Here is a 17,736-nt window from a genome sequence, read left to right on the forward strand (position 1 = left end):
GATTGTTTGAAAGAGAAACTCACATCTACTACTATGAAAGATAGTACTCCCTTATTTCTGCATATCATCACCTGTTATAAAATGACAACAATGCCTTGCTAGTTGACTTACTTTTCCACTTTCGAAGCTCTGTTTCCTGAAGCATTCTGCCCTGTTCTGAAAGAACTCCCTGGGTTTACCGTCATGCTGTGCCTAGATGTTTGGTCAGGACGTGTCGTTTTATTAATTTGTTCGTTTTGAGAGACTCATTACTAAGCACTTCCCCACACAAAACACATTGTGGGCGCTCCTCGTTATTTCTCGAAGTTTGTATGAAAGAGACAAAAAGTCATAACTGTTTTTGCGTTTCATGACTATTGAGCTCAGTCAGAACTTGTGTCTAGCATGAGTCCATTCCATGACAGCGGTGAGTGATGGCGAGTGGGAATAACAAGTCAGTGGCTTGAACTACAGCGCTGCAGCGTGTGGACCGCGGAGTGATCTTCAACAAAACTGCGGAAAAAAGATCCGGTAAACCGCGAAGCACGGACATCTCCCTCTCCTACTCGCGCAGCTACCAAACTGAGCAGAGATCTCTGCTGAACCGAGAGCGCAGTTGCACTTGGCCAAATAAATTCCAGTAATTAATGAAATAATTATAAATTTACGTCGCGACCCACCATGAACAGGTCCGCGAACCATACTTTAAGAAACGCTGCTTTAGGAGCTTAGTTCAACTGTCGTACCCCATCATAACTCAATATACAAGCCGGTTTTACTTCATTGTTTGTAAACAATGTAATTGTAAACAAACCCTATATAGCCTGAAAACATGGTTAAAAATATAATGTTGATATCATGGATAGTCAGTCCTTGCACCCATAGCTCTTTCTATTGAATTGAGAGTGGTTAAATTTGTCCAGCAACGTCCATCAAAGTTTTACTAAACGGTGGCGGGCTTTGTTATTGCTTGAGCTGCAGATTTTCCCTTTATATGTGTATGGTCTTACAGTGTATTGTGCGTCACTGTGTTCTGACAGGTGTAGTAAGGACCATGTTTCATGTCTCTGGGATTAGAATGCACATTCAGGTGGTTAAAATACGTTAAAATCTGCAACCGATCATTTCAGATGACCAGCGCAATAGTCAGCACAAGGTGGAGCAATATAAAACGACATCAGGCCTTATCATAATTTATGCTCAACATTATCGAAACCACTGAAATGTTTTGCTTGTGCATGGATACATATAAAGGCTATTCTGTAATTTACTGCCACACAGCACAAACTTGAGGAACGTCACCTTGGACACGATGATGATGTACAAGACAAACCAAAATACATTGACACACTGTACACATTTAGTAAGAATCTAGCAAGTTGTGTTGGCAGCGTTATCATCAAAGATAATGTTTTATTTTCAGCTCTGTAGAAGCTTTATGGTTATGGTTGCCCTAGGGGGGGGGCAAAGTAGCTTTTCAAATTTAGCGACAGATCAAATGAGAAAGGTTTCAGGTGAAATTGAGATGTTGTATTGTAGTTGCTCTAACACTGGAGATGGAGAAGGAGAGCTTTTTGGGGGAGGGTGTGTATATCACAAGGATTGGCATGGTCCAGATTAGTAAGGCTTAGGTTTGACGCATTGTTTTGAGCAGGCCTATGAATGCTGTCATTACTCAGACTCAGCCGCATCATGTCTAAACAAGCTGCTGTTGTATGGCCTCTTTAGATGCTCCACCTGAAGAGTTGTATTGGCTCCCTGATCTAATGCTTAGTGGCTTAGGGGATCTGCATAGGTCATACAAACAATACACGCCACATTGTTATCTTTATCTCCCAGCAGCATCTTACACACGTAGTCCCACGCAGACACATGAATTAACTCTGTTTTAGAAAACCCTGAATATTAGACATAATCTTAATCTGATAATACAGCATCAGCCTGGCTCCCTCTGAATGTCTCTGACAGTTTCAACCTGCTGCATACAGCACACAAGCCAGGCACACCTATGAACCAATGCGATGCAACAATGCTGCCAAGGCGAAACCTTTGTTACAAGCCAGTCTCTTTGAGGAAGTGGTGATAAGAAAATGGTTTTCATTGATAAACTTTATTTTGTCTCTTCATTCAGAAAGTTCATTATGTCAAGCCCAGATGAAGATGAGGTGCCAGCAATCCAAACAGGTGACAGACAAATCATCAACTAATATCAACCCTTCTAGTGACCTGACTCTTTATAGGTCTACACTGTTTACAATCCAAATCCAAACTGTCTTTCTGATGCAGACTTTTTTCTCTGTAAAACTCAGCTCTTGTTTTCACCTATTGATGGACCCCCTCTCAACCCATATAATTACATATAGAACCCTGTCTCAACTACTTTGTGGTTTATCTACAAGGCCCCAAGGGTGTGATCAATGACTGGAGGAAGTTTAAGTGTGAGGACCAGGACACCCTTCCCAGCAAGAAGGAGCTCCTCAGACAGATGTCCAACCCCCAGAGCGATGACATCCCCGACAGACTCAACCGCAAGGTCAGTCAGTGTTCAACCACAACCACCTGGTCAGTCAGTGTTCAACCACACGGCGAGACAGTAAGTGACTCGACCACAGAGGGAGATACATGTGTTACAAGCTCCTGTGAAAATCAAAACATGTTTACTTACCTATTTTAACCCAATGAAATAAAATTACTAGACCCTCCATTCAAGTCAATTATATTTCTCTGTTTCAACCCCTATACATCCTAGACATGAGCCTTGACTCAGCTTCCATCACCCCATTTGTCTCCATACAGATGAGTGTCCAGGAGTATGAAATGATCGCAGAGGAGGACGAGAAGTGCCTGCGCAAGTATCGGCAGCAGTGCATGAAGGAGATGCACGAGCGTCTCAGCTTTGGCCCTAAGTTCGAAAGCGTGGTGGATTTGGACAGCGCCGAGGCCTTCCTGGAGCTCATTGAGAAGGCGCACAGGCTCACCCTGGTGATCGTACACATCTACGAGGACGGGGTCAAAGGTTGCGAGGCACTCAACTCCTGCCTGGACTGCCTGGCCACCGAGTACCCTAGCATCAAGTTCTGCCGCATCCAGGCGGCCGCAACAGGTGCCGGCGAGCGCTTCTCAGACAACGTGCTGCCCACCATTCTGGTGTACAAGGCAGGCGAGCTGCTAGGCAACTTCCTGTCCATGACACAGCACCTCAGCGAGGAGTTCTTCGCTACCGATATCGAGGCGTTCCTCAGCGAGTACGGCCTGCTGCCCGAGAAGGAGTTTGCGGCCTGTCCTGATGAGGAGGCAGGTGTGGAGGTGGAATAAGGGTCTTAATAGGGTGTCAGTGACAGTCAGTGCACATTTCTGAACCTATTAGCCTTCTAGGCTGCTGTAAATGCTATCTTTTTAGTTAACAGTATCCACTATCCAGTCAAGGTCGTTTAAGTTTATCACAGGCAGCGTACATTAACATCGGCAAAGCTACAGATTTCAGACATCAGCTCAATACTGTATGTGTGTATCACTATAACATGATTTTATTCTCTATGTGGGTGTGATTGATTAGTGGATAATATTGCAATCTTTGTTAAAGGTTGTGTTGGCGACACAGTATATGATCCTGCGGTTGGAGTAATGAACCCCCTTTCAGGGCTTGGGCTTGTTTATCACTACTGACCCAATGTATTCTGTGCTATATTTTCATGTTTGAATTCAATAGGGTTAAAGTTGTTAACCCCCAATCAGTCATTAAAAGCAGTATTTCCCCATGAAAGTGTTGGTTGGTTTCTCAGTCTAATTGTTTTATCAATATTAACAAGCCTATAGGGAACTGAATGGAGGTTTTGTAGGGATTTTAGATAAAAGCTGAAAATAAGTCTGTGGTAACAACAGGCTTAGGAGATGTTATACATTTTGTTCTATGAGAATCAGCTAATGTAGCTTTTTGTGAATTTTGAAGCATTTATGTAATCAAAACAAGCACATAAAGCACTGTACATAATAATTGTTCATAAATTCATAAAGGTCATGTTAACTGATTGATATTATCTGACAGAACAAAACGTTTTAAATACTGTATTCTAAACCTGTGTTAACCTGCAACCTTATTTTCTGCATTTATCCAAAAAACAACGTCCTTCCCCGTAGGAATGGCTGAACGAACCAGAGGTAACTCATTGCTGTTTTTTTAGGACTACAAACTGGCGAGCTCTATACTGAGCATAACCATACAAGACCATACTGTAGGCCTAGGTCATCGCAAAATACTGTATTGAATACCAACGCTCTGAGCTCTTCTGATGCATTTCCGTTGTTCGTTGTGCCAGCACTGTGGGTGAGGAGTGGTCCGATACATATGGTTGTTGGCATGAGGTAACATGTCAGAACAGAGTGGAAAGTTCGTGGTTATCTCACATCAGAATATCTTATGACGCCTGAATGAACTGAAAATAACAATTAGCGGGTCCATTTCCCCCATTATAATAAATCATAGAGGGAATTTAAATATATGCTTCAACATGTTAATTGGACACACACTTACTGAAAGACATTACACCATATGCTATACACATGCTTCTCTGAGTAAATTCTTTATTTCTCTTTCTATATAATTCTGCTTTACAATTCATATGAAAATAAATATGCTGATTGATCAATAGGAAACATACAGCTTGCATTATAATACTAATAATAATAATAATAATAATTGTATAATAATAATAAATAATGTAAACTCAATTTCATGAAAATGTAATTAAATCAAGCGATTTAGTCACTCCACATAGGACCAGCTGTTGTTGTGTGTGTATCCTGTGTGCGTCCACCACTTGTTGCTCAGGTAGAGCAGCAAGTTGCCCGTGGCTAGGAGAGTGATTGCAACACCTACACAACATGGCAACACCTACACAACACAACGGTATCCGGCTGAGTCAAGAGACAGCTATGTTACATACCTGATGATGCTGATTAATAGGTTGGGTTAGGTGTTAGGAATGTCAAGAGAGGTGCTTGCCTAGTGGTCCACAAAAAAAACATCCTAGAGACATTAACGACACTCAGGTGTGTCCTATTTACTCATTATGATTTCCCTGTTAAAAGGAGGTGTTTTCTTGTGCAGAAGCCTGTATTATGTGCCGTGTGCGGTTGTCTCCTGAGTGAGTTTGAGACTCAGTGCTTGTTGGTCTCCCAGTGTTACTGTGATCCTTCTGTTACCGTTTCTCAGTAAAGTAATGTGTTTATCCTTAACCACTGATTCCTCATCTGGTCTCGTTGCACCTGGGTCCAACCTCACCATGTCACAACCATTACCCTAATCTTTTAGCTATCGATACTTCCTGTACATGCCTTTACATACACACGCTTCAGTCTTTCTCAATAGCTATTGATATATTGTTAACTCAAATCATGACAGCCAGGAGTTTTTCCCTGGTCATTCAGAGTGGTTGGGTTAAATGCAGAAGACACACTTCAGTTGAATGCATTCAGTTGTACAACTGACTAGGTATCCCCCTTTCCCGTTTCTTTCCTTTCTACCTCATGAATTCTGAGGAAATGGTTGTTTGAAGAGAGTATTTAAAAGGAAATACCAGCATAGTACAATATATATACGAAAGTATGTGGACACCCCTTCATATTTGATTTGTTATTGTTTGGGGGAATATATACTGTAATGCAGGAGAACAGGTAAATGATGGGACAGTGAGTATAGCGACAACCAGTGAATGGTCAACAGTGCCACCTTGTGGTTGATCTGCATAGTCTGAAATCCAATGCTAAAGCAGAGAACTAATACTGTACCTTTGTCCTCTCTCTCTCTATTAAAATATCTTCCAGGAACATCTCCACTCTGCTGGACACTATGTTCATATTAGTGGAGTAAAATACTTTTGGGGTTATCTGTACTTCACTTTTTATATTTTTGACAACTTCTACTTCTACAATCTTTAAAAAATAATGTACTTTTTACTCCATACGTTTTCCCTGACACTCAAAAGTACTCGTTACATTTTGCATGCTTAGCAGGACAGGAAAATTGTCAAATTCATACACTCATCAAGTGGTCATCTCTAGTGCCTCATATCTGGGTAACTTGGGGCTCCCGAGTGGTGCAGCGGTCTAAGGCACTGCATCTCAGTGCTAGAGGTGTCACTACAGACACCCTGGTTCGAATCCAGGCTGTATCACAACTGGCTGTGATTGGGAGTCCCATAGGGCGGTGCTGAGTTTGTCCAGTGTAGGCTGTCATTGTAAATAAGAAATTGTTCTTAACTGACTTGCCTAGTTAAAGGTACAATGTTTTTAAATACATTTGAAAATACTCACTAAAACACAAATACATTGTTTGTAAATGATGTCCGAGTGTAAGAGTGTGCCTCTGGATATCTGTAAATTAAAGAAAAAATGTAATTGTATCGTCTGGTTTGCTTAATATAAAGAATTTGAAATGATTTACACATTTGTGATTTTTATTTATTTTTATTTACTTTTGATACTTTACACTGGATGATATCTCTTTTGACCTATCACCTATCACAAAGGCGGCAGGTAGAATGTTCATTCAAAGATGCTAACTGTTGTGGCTCATGCAATGGAATGCATTTTTTGTAATGTCAACAAATCACAGCACAGATTGAAGGGTAAACTTCCTGGTTTTCACTCGCAATGGCTGCCAGTCCACCCACAATGCCACCATTTACTTGAACGGGCATGCCCATTCTATTAATTCTATTTCTACGATACACACACGAAATCAGGCACACACTCACAAAAGCATAACACACACAGACGAACGCGCAGGCACACAAACAAGCATGCACACATACAAATTATCTTCAGCAAGGAAACTCTGAGCCCTTGTTATGGGCTACAAAATAACTCCCTACTCATGACATTCTTACCAATAGGATGATGATCTGGGCTCGGAACGTCAGCTAAACAGCCTTTACGTTATTTTTCTGAACAGAAAAACATTGACTTGTAATAAGCAGTAATACGCTCCTATGAACTACATTGTGCCACCAAAAGTAACGCTGTGCTTACCTGCCCTGCCACTAGCTACACTTCATCAGGCATCGTTTTGCCATTGATGAGGCAAAGCCCATCTTCAATCTGCTTCGCCCATGTTTGAAGTTCCTCCTGAAACACAAAATCAAATGATTAGTTTCACTAGAACTAACATTTTAATCCACTGTCCTATTTGAGAATATAAAAAAAGGCAAAGTGAGCTCTGCTAAAGAGGAACTCACTAGGCATTTCCTAAAATGTACTGTTTATTCATCTCTCATATAGTGATGTAATGCTGACACGCTTAATAAAGGTGTTTTAATAAGTGTGTTATAAACATTCATATGGAGCTATAACAATACATCAGGTAATAGTATCCAATATAACCCCCATCCCCTTCACACACTTTTCCATGTCCTGTGGTAAGACATGCATCTCTAACACGGGGAACAGCAGGTCCAGTTTCACTGAACATGTAAACATTGACCAGGAAGTACACCCCCACCACTGGTACTTCCAATCAGCAGGCGTGGCAAAACTCTGAAATCACCAATCAGAATAAAGTTAAGGCTTGTAGTATTTCCAGGGCTGAATTTGAATACAGAAAAGAGAAAGTAGAGGAAAATGGACCACTTTAAAAAAGGCCATACTGTCACACATATTAACTCATCTTGGGATCTCGAACATCAAATGTTCAGCAAACAGCTCTGAGAGTGATAAAAATGTTTTCCAATGCTAAGGGTTCTCCTTGTATCAAGCACACCACACAACTCGGCAAAGATGTCACTAGATTTATCATGGACTTTAGTGAGACCATTGTTCATCATTTACTGTCTTTGGGCAGTAAATAGATGACGCAATTGAGACCAATTTGAGCAGATGTGAAGCGTGACCTCAGTAACATCCTCCTTTGTGAGACTCCATATTCGTCCCTTGGATATTTGCTTGCCCACTGCAAAGATCAACTACTAAAAACACACTAGTTTTAAGAAGCCCACTTTCTAGTAATGCAGTTCCTGTTATTAAAATGCATGATCTCTATATATAATAATACTCAGATGGATTTAGGCTTTTGAAACATTATTGCCCCCAGCTTTAGTTTATGTGTTGCTTAACTGTCTCAATGTATTTTGAGCCTCTTAGGGCAGCTCAGGTCGGGTGACAAGAAATATACCAAAAACTGAGAAACCTCCCTGTAACACCCGGGAAACCTTCAGGAAACCTACATTACTACATAATTAAACATTATTACAGAGTGAGACTGAGATACAAGTAATTGCTCACAGTGCTAAAACTGTGTCATGTTATGGGAACTAACTATGAGCTGACATTTTCATTTGAAAAGTTGTATTATTATGATTATTATTATTGTATAAAATGCACTATTATCATTATCTACCTGTCTGGCATGCTCAGTGACCCAGCCCAAGTCCAGGTGGTCCAGTGAGGTCCCAGCTCTCCTGCTGACAGATGGAGACCCTTGTCCTTCTGAGGTGTCCTCATAGCCAGCACCACAAAGTCTCTCTGGGACGAACTCTGACAGAGGGGACTAGGATGTCCTACTTAGGAGTAGTTAGAAGTCCTACCAGGAGTTTTTCTGAGTCACATGACCCGAATAAGAAAAACTCTGGGCCCTCTGTAAAAAGGAAGCTATTTTCTGGTCAAATTGTGTGCTCAGGGAAAAGACCTGGGTCGTATTCACTAGACACCAAACTGAAGGAAAAAAAAAAACGTACTAAAACAACTTTCCAGCTGAGATAATACATTTAATAAAAATATAGATTAAATTATTATATATTTTTCTTTTATTTCCGATTTTTTGCTTCCCATGGCTGTGTAAACATGAGTATAAACTACATTTATTTGCAGACGATCTCCTGATATACCTGATCAATATGGAAAACTCAATACCCCCTTGTTAAAAGAATGTCGTCGGTGGGGTAATTGGGTATTACCGGAAATAGATTTGGGAGCAATGCCATTCTGAAAAGGTTTATTCTACCTGTAAGATTTTTGGGAAAATTATTCCATTTAATTAGATCCGTTTTCATATTGTTGAATAATGGGATAAAGTTATCTTTATATATTTGTTGATTAAGCATCATAAGTATTTCATATTTTTCATGGTCCACTTAAAGGATTGCTGTAGATCATGAGTTATTATTTTTCCTATTGGCATTATTTAAGTTTAACCATGTTCATTTTATATCCTCTGATTTTAGAGTATTCAGAAAATATTTTTCAAAAGTATAACAGACTATGTGGGAAACTGAAACTCATAGAATAAAAGGAAAGTTTTACATCTCCCCGAGTCTGAGGGTGGTTTTAACCTCCCAGACTTGGAATTGTATCAACACGCAGTGGTGTGTATTCCTGGATGCCAAGGGAAGCCAGACGTCCCCAAAAAACGGACAAAAAAAACCCAACAAAAAACACATATAAAATATTTTTTCTTTCATCTCTCTGTGTTTCATAATTTTCCTTCAATTTGCAAGAGTCTGAATGTATCTCACTGGAGAAAGCATCCGAGCGAGAGAAAACAGCGCCCCCACTGTCTCAGTATGTGTAGGCCATCTATCTGACACTCCTCTAGTCAAAAAGTGTATTACATTGTTGCCACCTGTAGCATTGAATGCAAAGGAAGCCAGCGAGTATTTGGCCTCCCTTGATTAAAAAAAAGTATCAAATAATAGCCAATCAGCATTGAGCTAAACTGAGTGAGCTCAATTGTGAATGGCCTTGGCGCACTGAAATAAAGTGACAAGGGAAGCCAGTTTGGATATGGCTTCACTCCTATCACATGGCATCGAGAGTATACATCATTGACAGACAACTTGAATTGTTGCATCTCATTATATTGATGTCCTCATGTGGCTAGCTAGGTAAAATTGGCCCTTTCCTAAATTAGCTATGGATGGAGATTGGGATTTGGACTTGTGGTTTTACTTAATTCTCTGTACTGACCAATGGCTGTTACCGGCGATTCTGATCTAACCATAAATTCATACATTGTGCCCCTTGCCCGAGAGGATGGTAGTCCAATATGTAACGTTAGCTAGATGTAGAAGGCTAATGTTAACTAGCTAACGTTGGCCATGAAAGGAAGTTAGGCTAGCGAGCAAGCATTTTAGCAAGGTAGTCTAGGACAACAAAAAATAAAAGCGTGTACTTTATAACAAAGTCATAGACCGTTTCGTCAACATGAGAGAGAGGAGAATGGCATTGGCATTCCTCTACAAGTAGGGTGAATCAACACCAACAGCATTTTTCTATTTGCACGAATGCATCCACACACACACACACACAGAAATCAAAATCATTGAAAGCCACATCATATTTAGCTTACGTTGTTTGGACTAAATTGTTTTTGGTATATTTTAGTTGTCACTGTACTAGACTAAGCAGAGTTGATTTGATGATATTGAAGTGGCTTCTCCAGTGATTTTACCCATGCATCGCTACTGTCAACTTGCCACCCAAGACTTTTACTTGAGACATACACTGAGTGTACAAAACATTAGGAACAACTGGTCTTTTCATGACATAGACTGGCCAGGTGAATCAGGGGGAAAGCTATGATCCCTTATTGATGTTACTTGTTTAATCCACTTCAATCAGTGTAGATTAAGGGGAGGAGATAGGTTTTAAAAAGCCTTGAGACAATTGAGACACAGATTGCGTGTGTGCCATTCAGAGAGTGAATGGGCAAGACAAAAGATTGAAGTGCCTTTAAATGCAGTATGGTAGTAAGTGTCAGGCACACCGGTTTGAATGGGTCAAGAACTGCAACGCTGCTGGGTTTTTCACGCTCAACAGTTTCCCATGTGAATCAAGAATGGTCAACCCCCTAAGGGACATCCAGACAACTTGACAACTGTGGGAAGCATTGGAGTCAACATTGGCCAGCATCCGTGTGGAACGCTTTCGACACCTTGTAGATTCCATGCCCCGACATATTGAAGCTGTTCTGAGGGCAAAAGGGGGTGCAATTCAATATTAGGAAGTTGTTCCTAATATTTTGTACACAGTGTATTGTTAAATGCACTAAAGAGGAACAATGGGTACATATTGTTTTCAAAGGATAAAGCTAAGAACATTAAAAACTTAATAAGAACACTATAACAATATGGAAGAAAATGAAACATTCTACAAGAATCAATATCACTCCCAAAAAACACACCCCTATGGAACAATTCTTGGATAGCTTTTCAGAATTCACAATAAACTGGTCCACATAGAAAAAACTAAAGGCATAGAAACCATAAATGACTTGGTAACAGGAAATAAAGTTATTTCAATTACAGAATTAGAAAGCAATTTTGTTCTGACCAATGTAGATATTTTCAAATACATGTAACTTAAGTTTCATATTACGAAAATGTGATTTGAAATCATTTGGACATCAGAGCAATGTGGAGGGAATCCTGTGTGTCACGACTTCTGCCGAAGTTGGTTCCTCTCCTTGTTCGGGCGGCGTTCGCCAGTCGACGGTCTTCTAGCAATCATCGATCCACTTTTCATTTTCCATTTGTTTTGTCTCCCCACACACCTGTTTTCAATTCCATCATTACATGTTGTGTATTTAACCCTCTGTTCCCACCATGTCCTTGTCCGGAATTGTTTGTTGTAAGTGCACAGTTTAACTGGTGTGCGACGGGTTTTGTACCCATTGATTGTTTGTTCTGTTTCCGGTGGCTTTTATTATTAAAGTGCTCCGTTGTAAACACAGTTTTTGCTCTCCTGCGCCTGACTTCTCTGCCTCTGTCACGACTTCGACCGAGGCAGGCTCTCTTTCCCGTTCGGGTGGCGTTCGGCGGTCGTCGTCACCGGCCTATTAGCTGCCACTGATCCTTTTCTCCCCCTCCCTATGTGTTTATTGGGCGCACCTGTTTTGTATGAGGGTTAATTAGTTGGGTTTATTTAATCAGCCGGCATTCACGTTTCTTTGTGCGGGATTGTTTGTATGTAAGTTGGTGTCGGTTTTGTGCTTCATGTTTCTGGACATTATTCATTCCCCACGTGTCTGGGGTAGTTTATTAGTGTACACCCAGTGTGTTAGTAGGGTGGCCTAATTTGTCTGTGTTCTATTAAAGAGCATTTGTTTTGCAATTGCTGCTCCTGCGCTTTTTTCTTCACACTCCGACACCCAGGCCTTACAGAATCCCGCACCTAACCCTGACCTATGGGGTCAGCAGGAGCAGCGGCCAACCCTCTCCCATCGATGGAGGAACGGGTGCTCCATCATACCACCGTTCTCCACCGTATTGGAACAGCGATGGATTCTATGATGGAGCGAATGGACAGATGGGAGAGGAGTGGTCTTCTCTCTCCACCTTCGGCTCCTCCAGCCCAGGACTCTCCATCCCTCGGCTCCAGCGCTCTCCGTCTGACACTCCCGAGGGATTATGATGGAGCGGCGGCGGGGTGCCAGGGGTTCTTACTCCAACTGGAGCTGTACCTTGCCACCGTAAGACCCACTCCCTCGGGAGCGGAGAGGGTGCGTGTCCTCGTCTCCTGCCCCACGGGTCATGCTCTGGAGTGGGCAAACGCAGTCTGGAATGGCCCAGACTCAGCGAAGGAGCACTACCCAGAGTTCACCCGCCGTTTTCGGGCTGTATTTGACCATCCTACAGAGGGCCGAGCGGCGGGAGAACGACTGTTCCACCTTATGCAGGAGAAGAGGAGCGCCCAGGATTACGCGTTGGAGTTCCGGACCCTGGCTGCAGGATCTGGGTGGAACGACAGGGCCCTTATTGATCACTACCGGTGTAGTCTCCGGGAGGACGTCCGCAGGGGGCTAGCATGTCGGGACACCGCTCTTTCCCTGGATGAGCTGATTGACATGTCTATCCGTCTGGACAATCTGCTGGCTGCCCGCGGGCGTTCTGAGAGGGTCCTGTACGTTCCACCACCCAGTCCCTCCGCTCCTATTCCGATGGAGGTGGGAGGGGCTGGACAGAGGGGTACCGGAGGAGGAGGCTCTCCCTGCACCAGCTGTGATCGGAGAGGACACACGGCCGATCGGTGCTGGGGGGGGGTCCGCCTGGGAGTCGAGATGGCAGGCGGAACACTTCTCGATCACCCCAGGTGAGTCAGCACCAAACTCACCCAGAACCCCCTGTTAGTCACATGTTTGTCTTGATTTTTTTTCTTAAATTTTTCCCCTCTTCCCAGCATAGGGCGCTAGTCGATTCAGGCGCAGCTGGGAACTTTATGGATCGCGGACTCGCTCTTAGGATAAGGGTTCCGCTTGTGCCGATAGATTCTCCCTTTCCCGTGCACTCCCTAGATAGCCGGCCATTAGGGTCAGGGGTAGTCAGGGAGACCACGGTTCCCCTGGACATGGTGACGCAGTGGGAATCATAAGGAGCGTATTAGCTTTTACATTATTGATTCGCCTGCGTTTCCGGTGGTACTAGGGATTCCCTGGCTGGCCCGGCACAATCCTAAAATTTAGTGGAAACAGGGGGTTCTCCAGGGGTGGTCAAAGGAGTGTTCTGGAAGGTGTTTGGGAGTTTCCATCGGTGCCACGTCGGTGGAAAGTCCAGACCAGGGTTCCACGGTGTACATTCCCCCCGAGTATGCCGATTTGGCAATCGCTTTCAGTAAAAAGAAAGCGACTAAATTACCACCTTATCGACCGGGAAGGGATTGTGCGATAGATCTCCAGGTAGACGCTGCGCTTCCCAAGAGTCACGTGTACCCATTGTCCCAAGAGGAGACGGTGGCTATGGAGACATATGTCACTGAGTCTCTGGGACAGGGGTATATTCGGTCCTCCATCTCACCCGCCTCCTCGAGTTTCTTTTTTGTGAAGAAAAAGGAGGGAGGTTTAAGTCCGTGTATTGATTATAGAGGTCTAAATGCCATCACCGTGGGGTTTAGTTACCCACTACCTCTCATTGCTACGGCAATGGAATCATTTCACAGAGCGCAGTTCTTCACAAAATTGGATCTCGGGAGCGCGTATAGTCTGGTGCGTATTCGGAAAGGAGACGAGTGGAAAACCGCATTTAGTACCACATCGGGCCATTATGAGTACTGCGTCATGCCGTATGGGTTAAAGAATGCTCCAGCCGTTTTCCAATCCTTTGTAGACGATATTCTCAGGGACCTGCACGGGCAGGGAGTGGTTATTTATATCGATGACATTCTGATCTACTCAGCCACTTACGCCGCGCATATGTCTCTGGTACGCAAGGTGCTTGGTAGACTGCTGGAGCATGACCTATATGTCAAGGCTGAGAAGTGTGTGTTCTCCAAACGAGCCGTCTCTTTTCTGGGTTATCGCATTTCCACCTCGGGCGTGGTGGTAGGGAGTGACCGCATTAAGGCCGTGCGTAATTGGCCGACTCCGACCACGGTAAAGGAGGTGCGGCGGTTTTGGGGTTTTGCCAACTACTACCGAAGGTTTATCCGGGGTTTTGGCCAGGTGGCAGCTCCTATTACCTCACTGCTGAAGGGGGGTCCGGTGCGTTTGCAGTGGTCAGCAAAAGCGGACGGAGCTTTCAACAGGTTGAAGGCGCTGTTCACGGATGCGCCCGTGTTGGCACATCCGGATCCCTCTCTAGCATTCATAGTGGAGGTGGACACGTCCGAGGCTGGGGTAGGTGCCGTGCTATCACAGCGCTCTGGTACGCCACCAAAACTCCACCCCTGTGCTTTCTTCTCGAAGAAACTCAGCCCAGCGGAGCGTAACTATGATGTGGGGGACCGGGAGTTGTTAGCAGTGGTCAGTGCCCTGAAGGTGTGGAGACACTGGCTTGAGGGGGCTAAGCACCCTTTTCTCATCTGGACCGACCACCAGAATCTGGAGTATATTCGGGCAGCTAGGAGATTGAATCCACGTCAAGCAAGGTGGGCCATGTTCTTTACCCGATTCCAGTTTACCTTAACGTATAGACCGGGCTCCCAGAATGTAAAGGCGGATGCACTGTCCCGTTTTTACGACTCGGACAATCGGCCCACCGAACCCACTCCCATCCTTCCCGCCTCTAGGCTGATAGCACCAGTGGTGTGGGAGGTGGACTCGGACATCGAGCGGGCGTTACGGACGGAACCCACTCCTCCTCAGTGTCCGGTGGGGCGGAAATACGTGCCGCTTGGTGTTCGGGACAAATTGATTCGGTGGGCTCACGTTCTACCCTCCTCGGGTCACCCTGGGGTGAAGAGGACAGTGGGGAGCCTTCGGGGGAGGTATTGGTGGCCTACCTTGGCGAGAGACGTTAGGGTTTATGTTTCCTCCTGTTCGGTATGCGCCAAGAGTAAGGCTCCTAGGCACCTTCCTAGAGGGAAGTTACAACCCCTCCCCGTTCCACAACGGCCTTGGTCGCACCTGTCCGTAGATTTCTGACCGATCTTCCCCCGTCTCAGGGGAACACTACGGTACTGGTGATTGTGGATTGGTTCTCTAAGTCCTGTCGTCTCCTCCCATTGCCCGGTATTCCTACAGCCCTACAGACTGCGGAGGCATTATTCACCCACGTCTTCCGGCACTACGGGGTGCCGGAGGACATTGTTTCTGATCGGGGCCCCCAATTCACGTCCCGAGTATGGAGGGCGTTTATGGAGCGTTTGGGGGTCTCGGTCAGCCTTACCTCCGGTTATCACCCTGAGAGTAATGGGCAGGTGGAGAGAGTGAACCAGGAGGTGGGTAGGTTTCTGCGGTCGTATTGCCAGGACCGGCCAGGGGAGTGGGCGAGATACATTCCCTGGGCCGAAATGGCCCAGAACTCACTACGCCACTCCTCTACTAACGTGTCCCCCTTTCAGTGTGTATTGGGGTACCAGCCGGTCCTGGCACCATGGCATCCGAGCCAGACCGAGGCTCCTGCGGTGGAGGAATGGGTGCAGCGCTCCAAGGAGACATGGAGAGCCATCCAGGAATCACTTCAACAAGCTAGTGGACGGCAGAAGAGGAGTGCTGACCACCACCGCAGTGAGGCCCCCGTGTTTGTACCGGGGGACAGGGTCTGGCTCTCGACCCGAAACCTGCCCCTCCGCTTGCCCTGCCGGAAGCTGGGTCCGCAGTGTGTAGGGCCCTTCAAAGTCCTGAGGAGAATAAACGAGGTGTGTTATCGATTACAACTCCCTTCCTATTATCGTATTAACCCCTCGTTTCATGTGTCTCTCCTCAGGCCAGTGGTAGCTGGTCCCCTGCAGGACGGTGAGGTACCGGAGGTCCCTCCTCCCCCTCTGGACATCGAGGGGACCCCGGCGTACAAGATACGGGCCATTCTGGACTCGAGACGCCGGGTGAGGGGCCTGCAGTACCTCGTGGACTGGGAGGGGTACGGTCCGGAGGAGAGGTGCTGGGTACCGGTGGGGGACATTTTGGATCCGTCTATGCTGAGGGATTTCCATCGCCTCCATCCGGATCGCCCTGCACCTCGTCCTCCGGGTCGACCTCGAGGCCGGTGTCGGCGCGCCGGTGTCGGTGTCGGTTTTGTGCTTCATGTTTCTGGACATTATTCATTCCCCACGTGTCTGGGGTAGTTTATTAGTGTACACCCAGTGTGTTAGTAGGGTGGCCTAATTTGTCCGTGTTCTATTAAAGAGCATTTGTTTTGCAATTGCTGCTCCTGCGCTTTTTTCTTCACACTCCGACACCCAGGCCTTACAGCCGCCAGTACGCACCCCTTACACTTTGATTCAGAAATTATACTAATATGATAGATAAGATATATAAAACCTTGCAGAGAGCCTCTCCAACCAAGAATTAAAAAGAGATATTGATTGGCACAAGATGGAGTGTTTGAACATAACTAACGAAATTACAGTTCACAGGCTTCATGATTGAAGAGAAAGCTAAAGTATCTGCATATTTCAGGGTGTGGTGAGATTCCCAATGGGTTGGACCATACTTTTCTCTAAAATCATTTTTTTTTTAACTTTTACTTAAACTGTAAATTAAATTATCCTCCATTGTTAAAAACAGTAGATGAATCAAATGCTTTATTATTATTTTTAAACGTGTCTACAGAGAGAAATAGAATAGTGCAATTTGGGGCCATATGGCATAGTGTCACAAACACTGGAAACGCCCAAGGTATGAAGAATGAGAGGGAATGTTGGAGTGAGAGAAATGGGATGGGTATGGATCAGGTGGGAACATGTTGGTTTGAGTAGGTGTGATGTCATTGATGTTTGTTGGAATTTGTGTGCGTTTGTCTATTGTATACTGTCTATGTATGTTTTCTAATGTTTGCAAATTAAAATAAATCTGAAATAATTATAAAATAAAACAGGGAGGGAGGGACTACCTGAAGTGGTACTTTTCGTTTTCCATTGCAAAACGTTTTGCTACGATGTGTAGCCTACTAATGGATACGATCCTGACACCATTAGGGAATGACGCATAGATCCATGATAAGTGAACCTTACCTGGCCAATGAGAAGTCCTGTGACACAAGATGCACGGAGATTGAACAAATATTTCACCACCACACCCTCCACTATGTAGTCTCTGCCCATTCTAACGACAGAATAAAGACGGAGAAAGGCAGCGAGAGAACTTTAGCTTTCTCTTCAATCATGAAGCCCTGCAAGTTATACTCAGAAGCTGTGAAACACGACATTTACCAAAATATCACAGTAGATTATTTCAGATAACTAATGGACAGTACTTCAGCAGAAATTAACGTTATAGTTAGCTAGCTCAGTCTAGCATGACACGTTACATTAGTGGATGGAAAGGTAACTTGGTTTTCAAACAAACACAAATCCTCTAGAGGTTTGACAATCGCACAGAGGTGTAAGATTGTA

At 44.4% G+C, this 17,736-nt stretch overlaps 1 protein-coding gene and 1 pseudogene across 1 annotated transcript; one reads left to right on the top strand and one right to left on the bottom strand.

Annotated features, from left to right (window-relative positions):
- Positions 1–2,386: 2,386 nt before the first annotated feature.
- LOC129823905 (phosducin-like) lies at positions 2,387–3,701 on the top strand. The gene is made up of 2 exons (XM_055882999.1): positions 2,387–2,512; positions 2,776–3,701. The coding sequence occupies exons 1-2, from the start codon at positions 2,465–2,467 to the stop codon at positions 3,292–3,294; spliced, it is 567 nt and encodes a 188-aa protein (XP_055738974.1). The 5' UTR covers positions 2,387–2,464; the 3' UTR covers positions 3,295–3,701.
- A 3,008-nt stretch (positions 3,702–6,709) lies between these two features.
- Positions 6,710–17,475, bottom strand: LOC129823907 (protein odr-4 homolog; annotated as a pseudogene).
- Positions 17,476–17,736: the final 261 nt, after the last annotated feature.

The sequence above is a fragment of the Salvelinus fontinalis genome, chromosome 26, assembly GCF_029448725.1.
Source record: "Salvelinus fontinalis isolate EN_2023a chromosome 26, ASM2944872v1, whole genome shotgun sequence".
NCBI classification, from domain to species: domain Eukaryota; kingdom Metazoa; phylum Chordata; class Actinopteri; order Salmoniformes; family Salmonidae; genus Salvelinus; species Salvelinus fontinalis.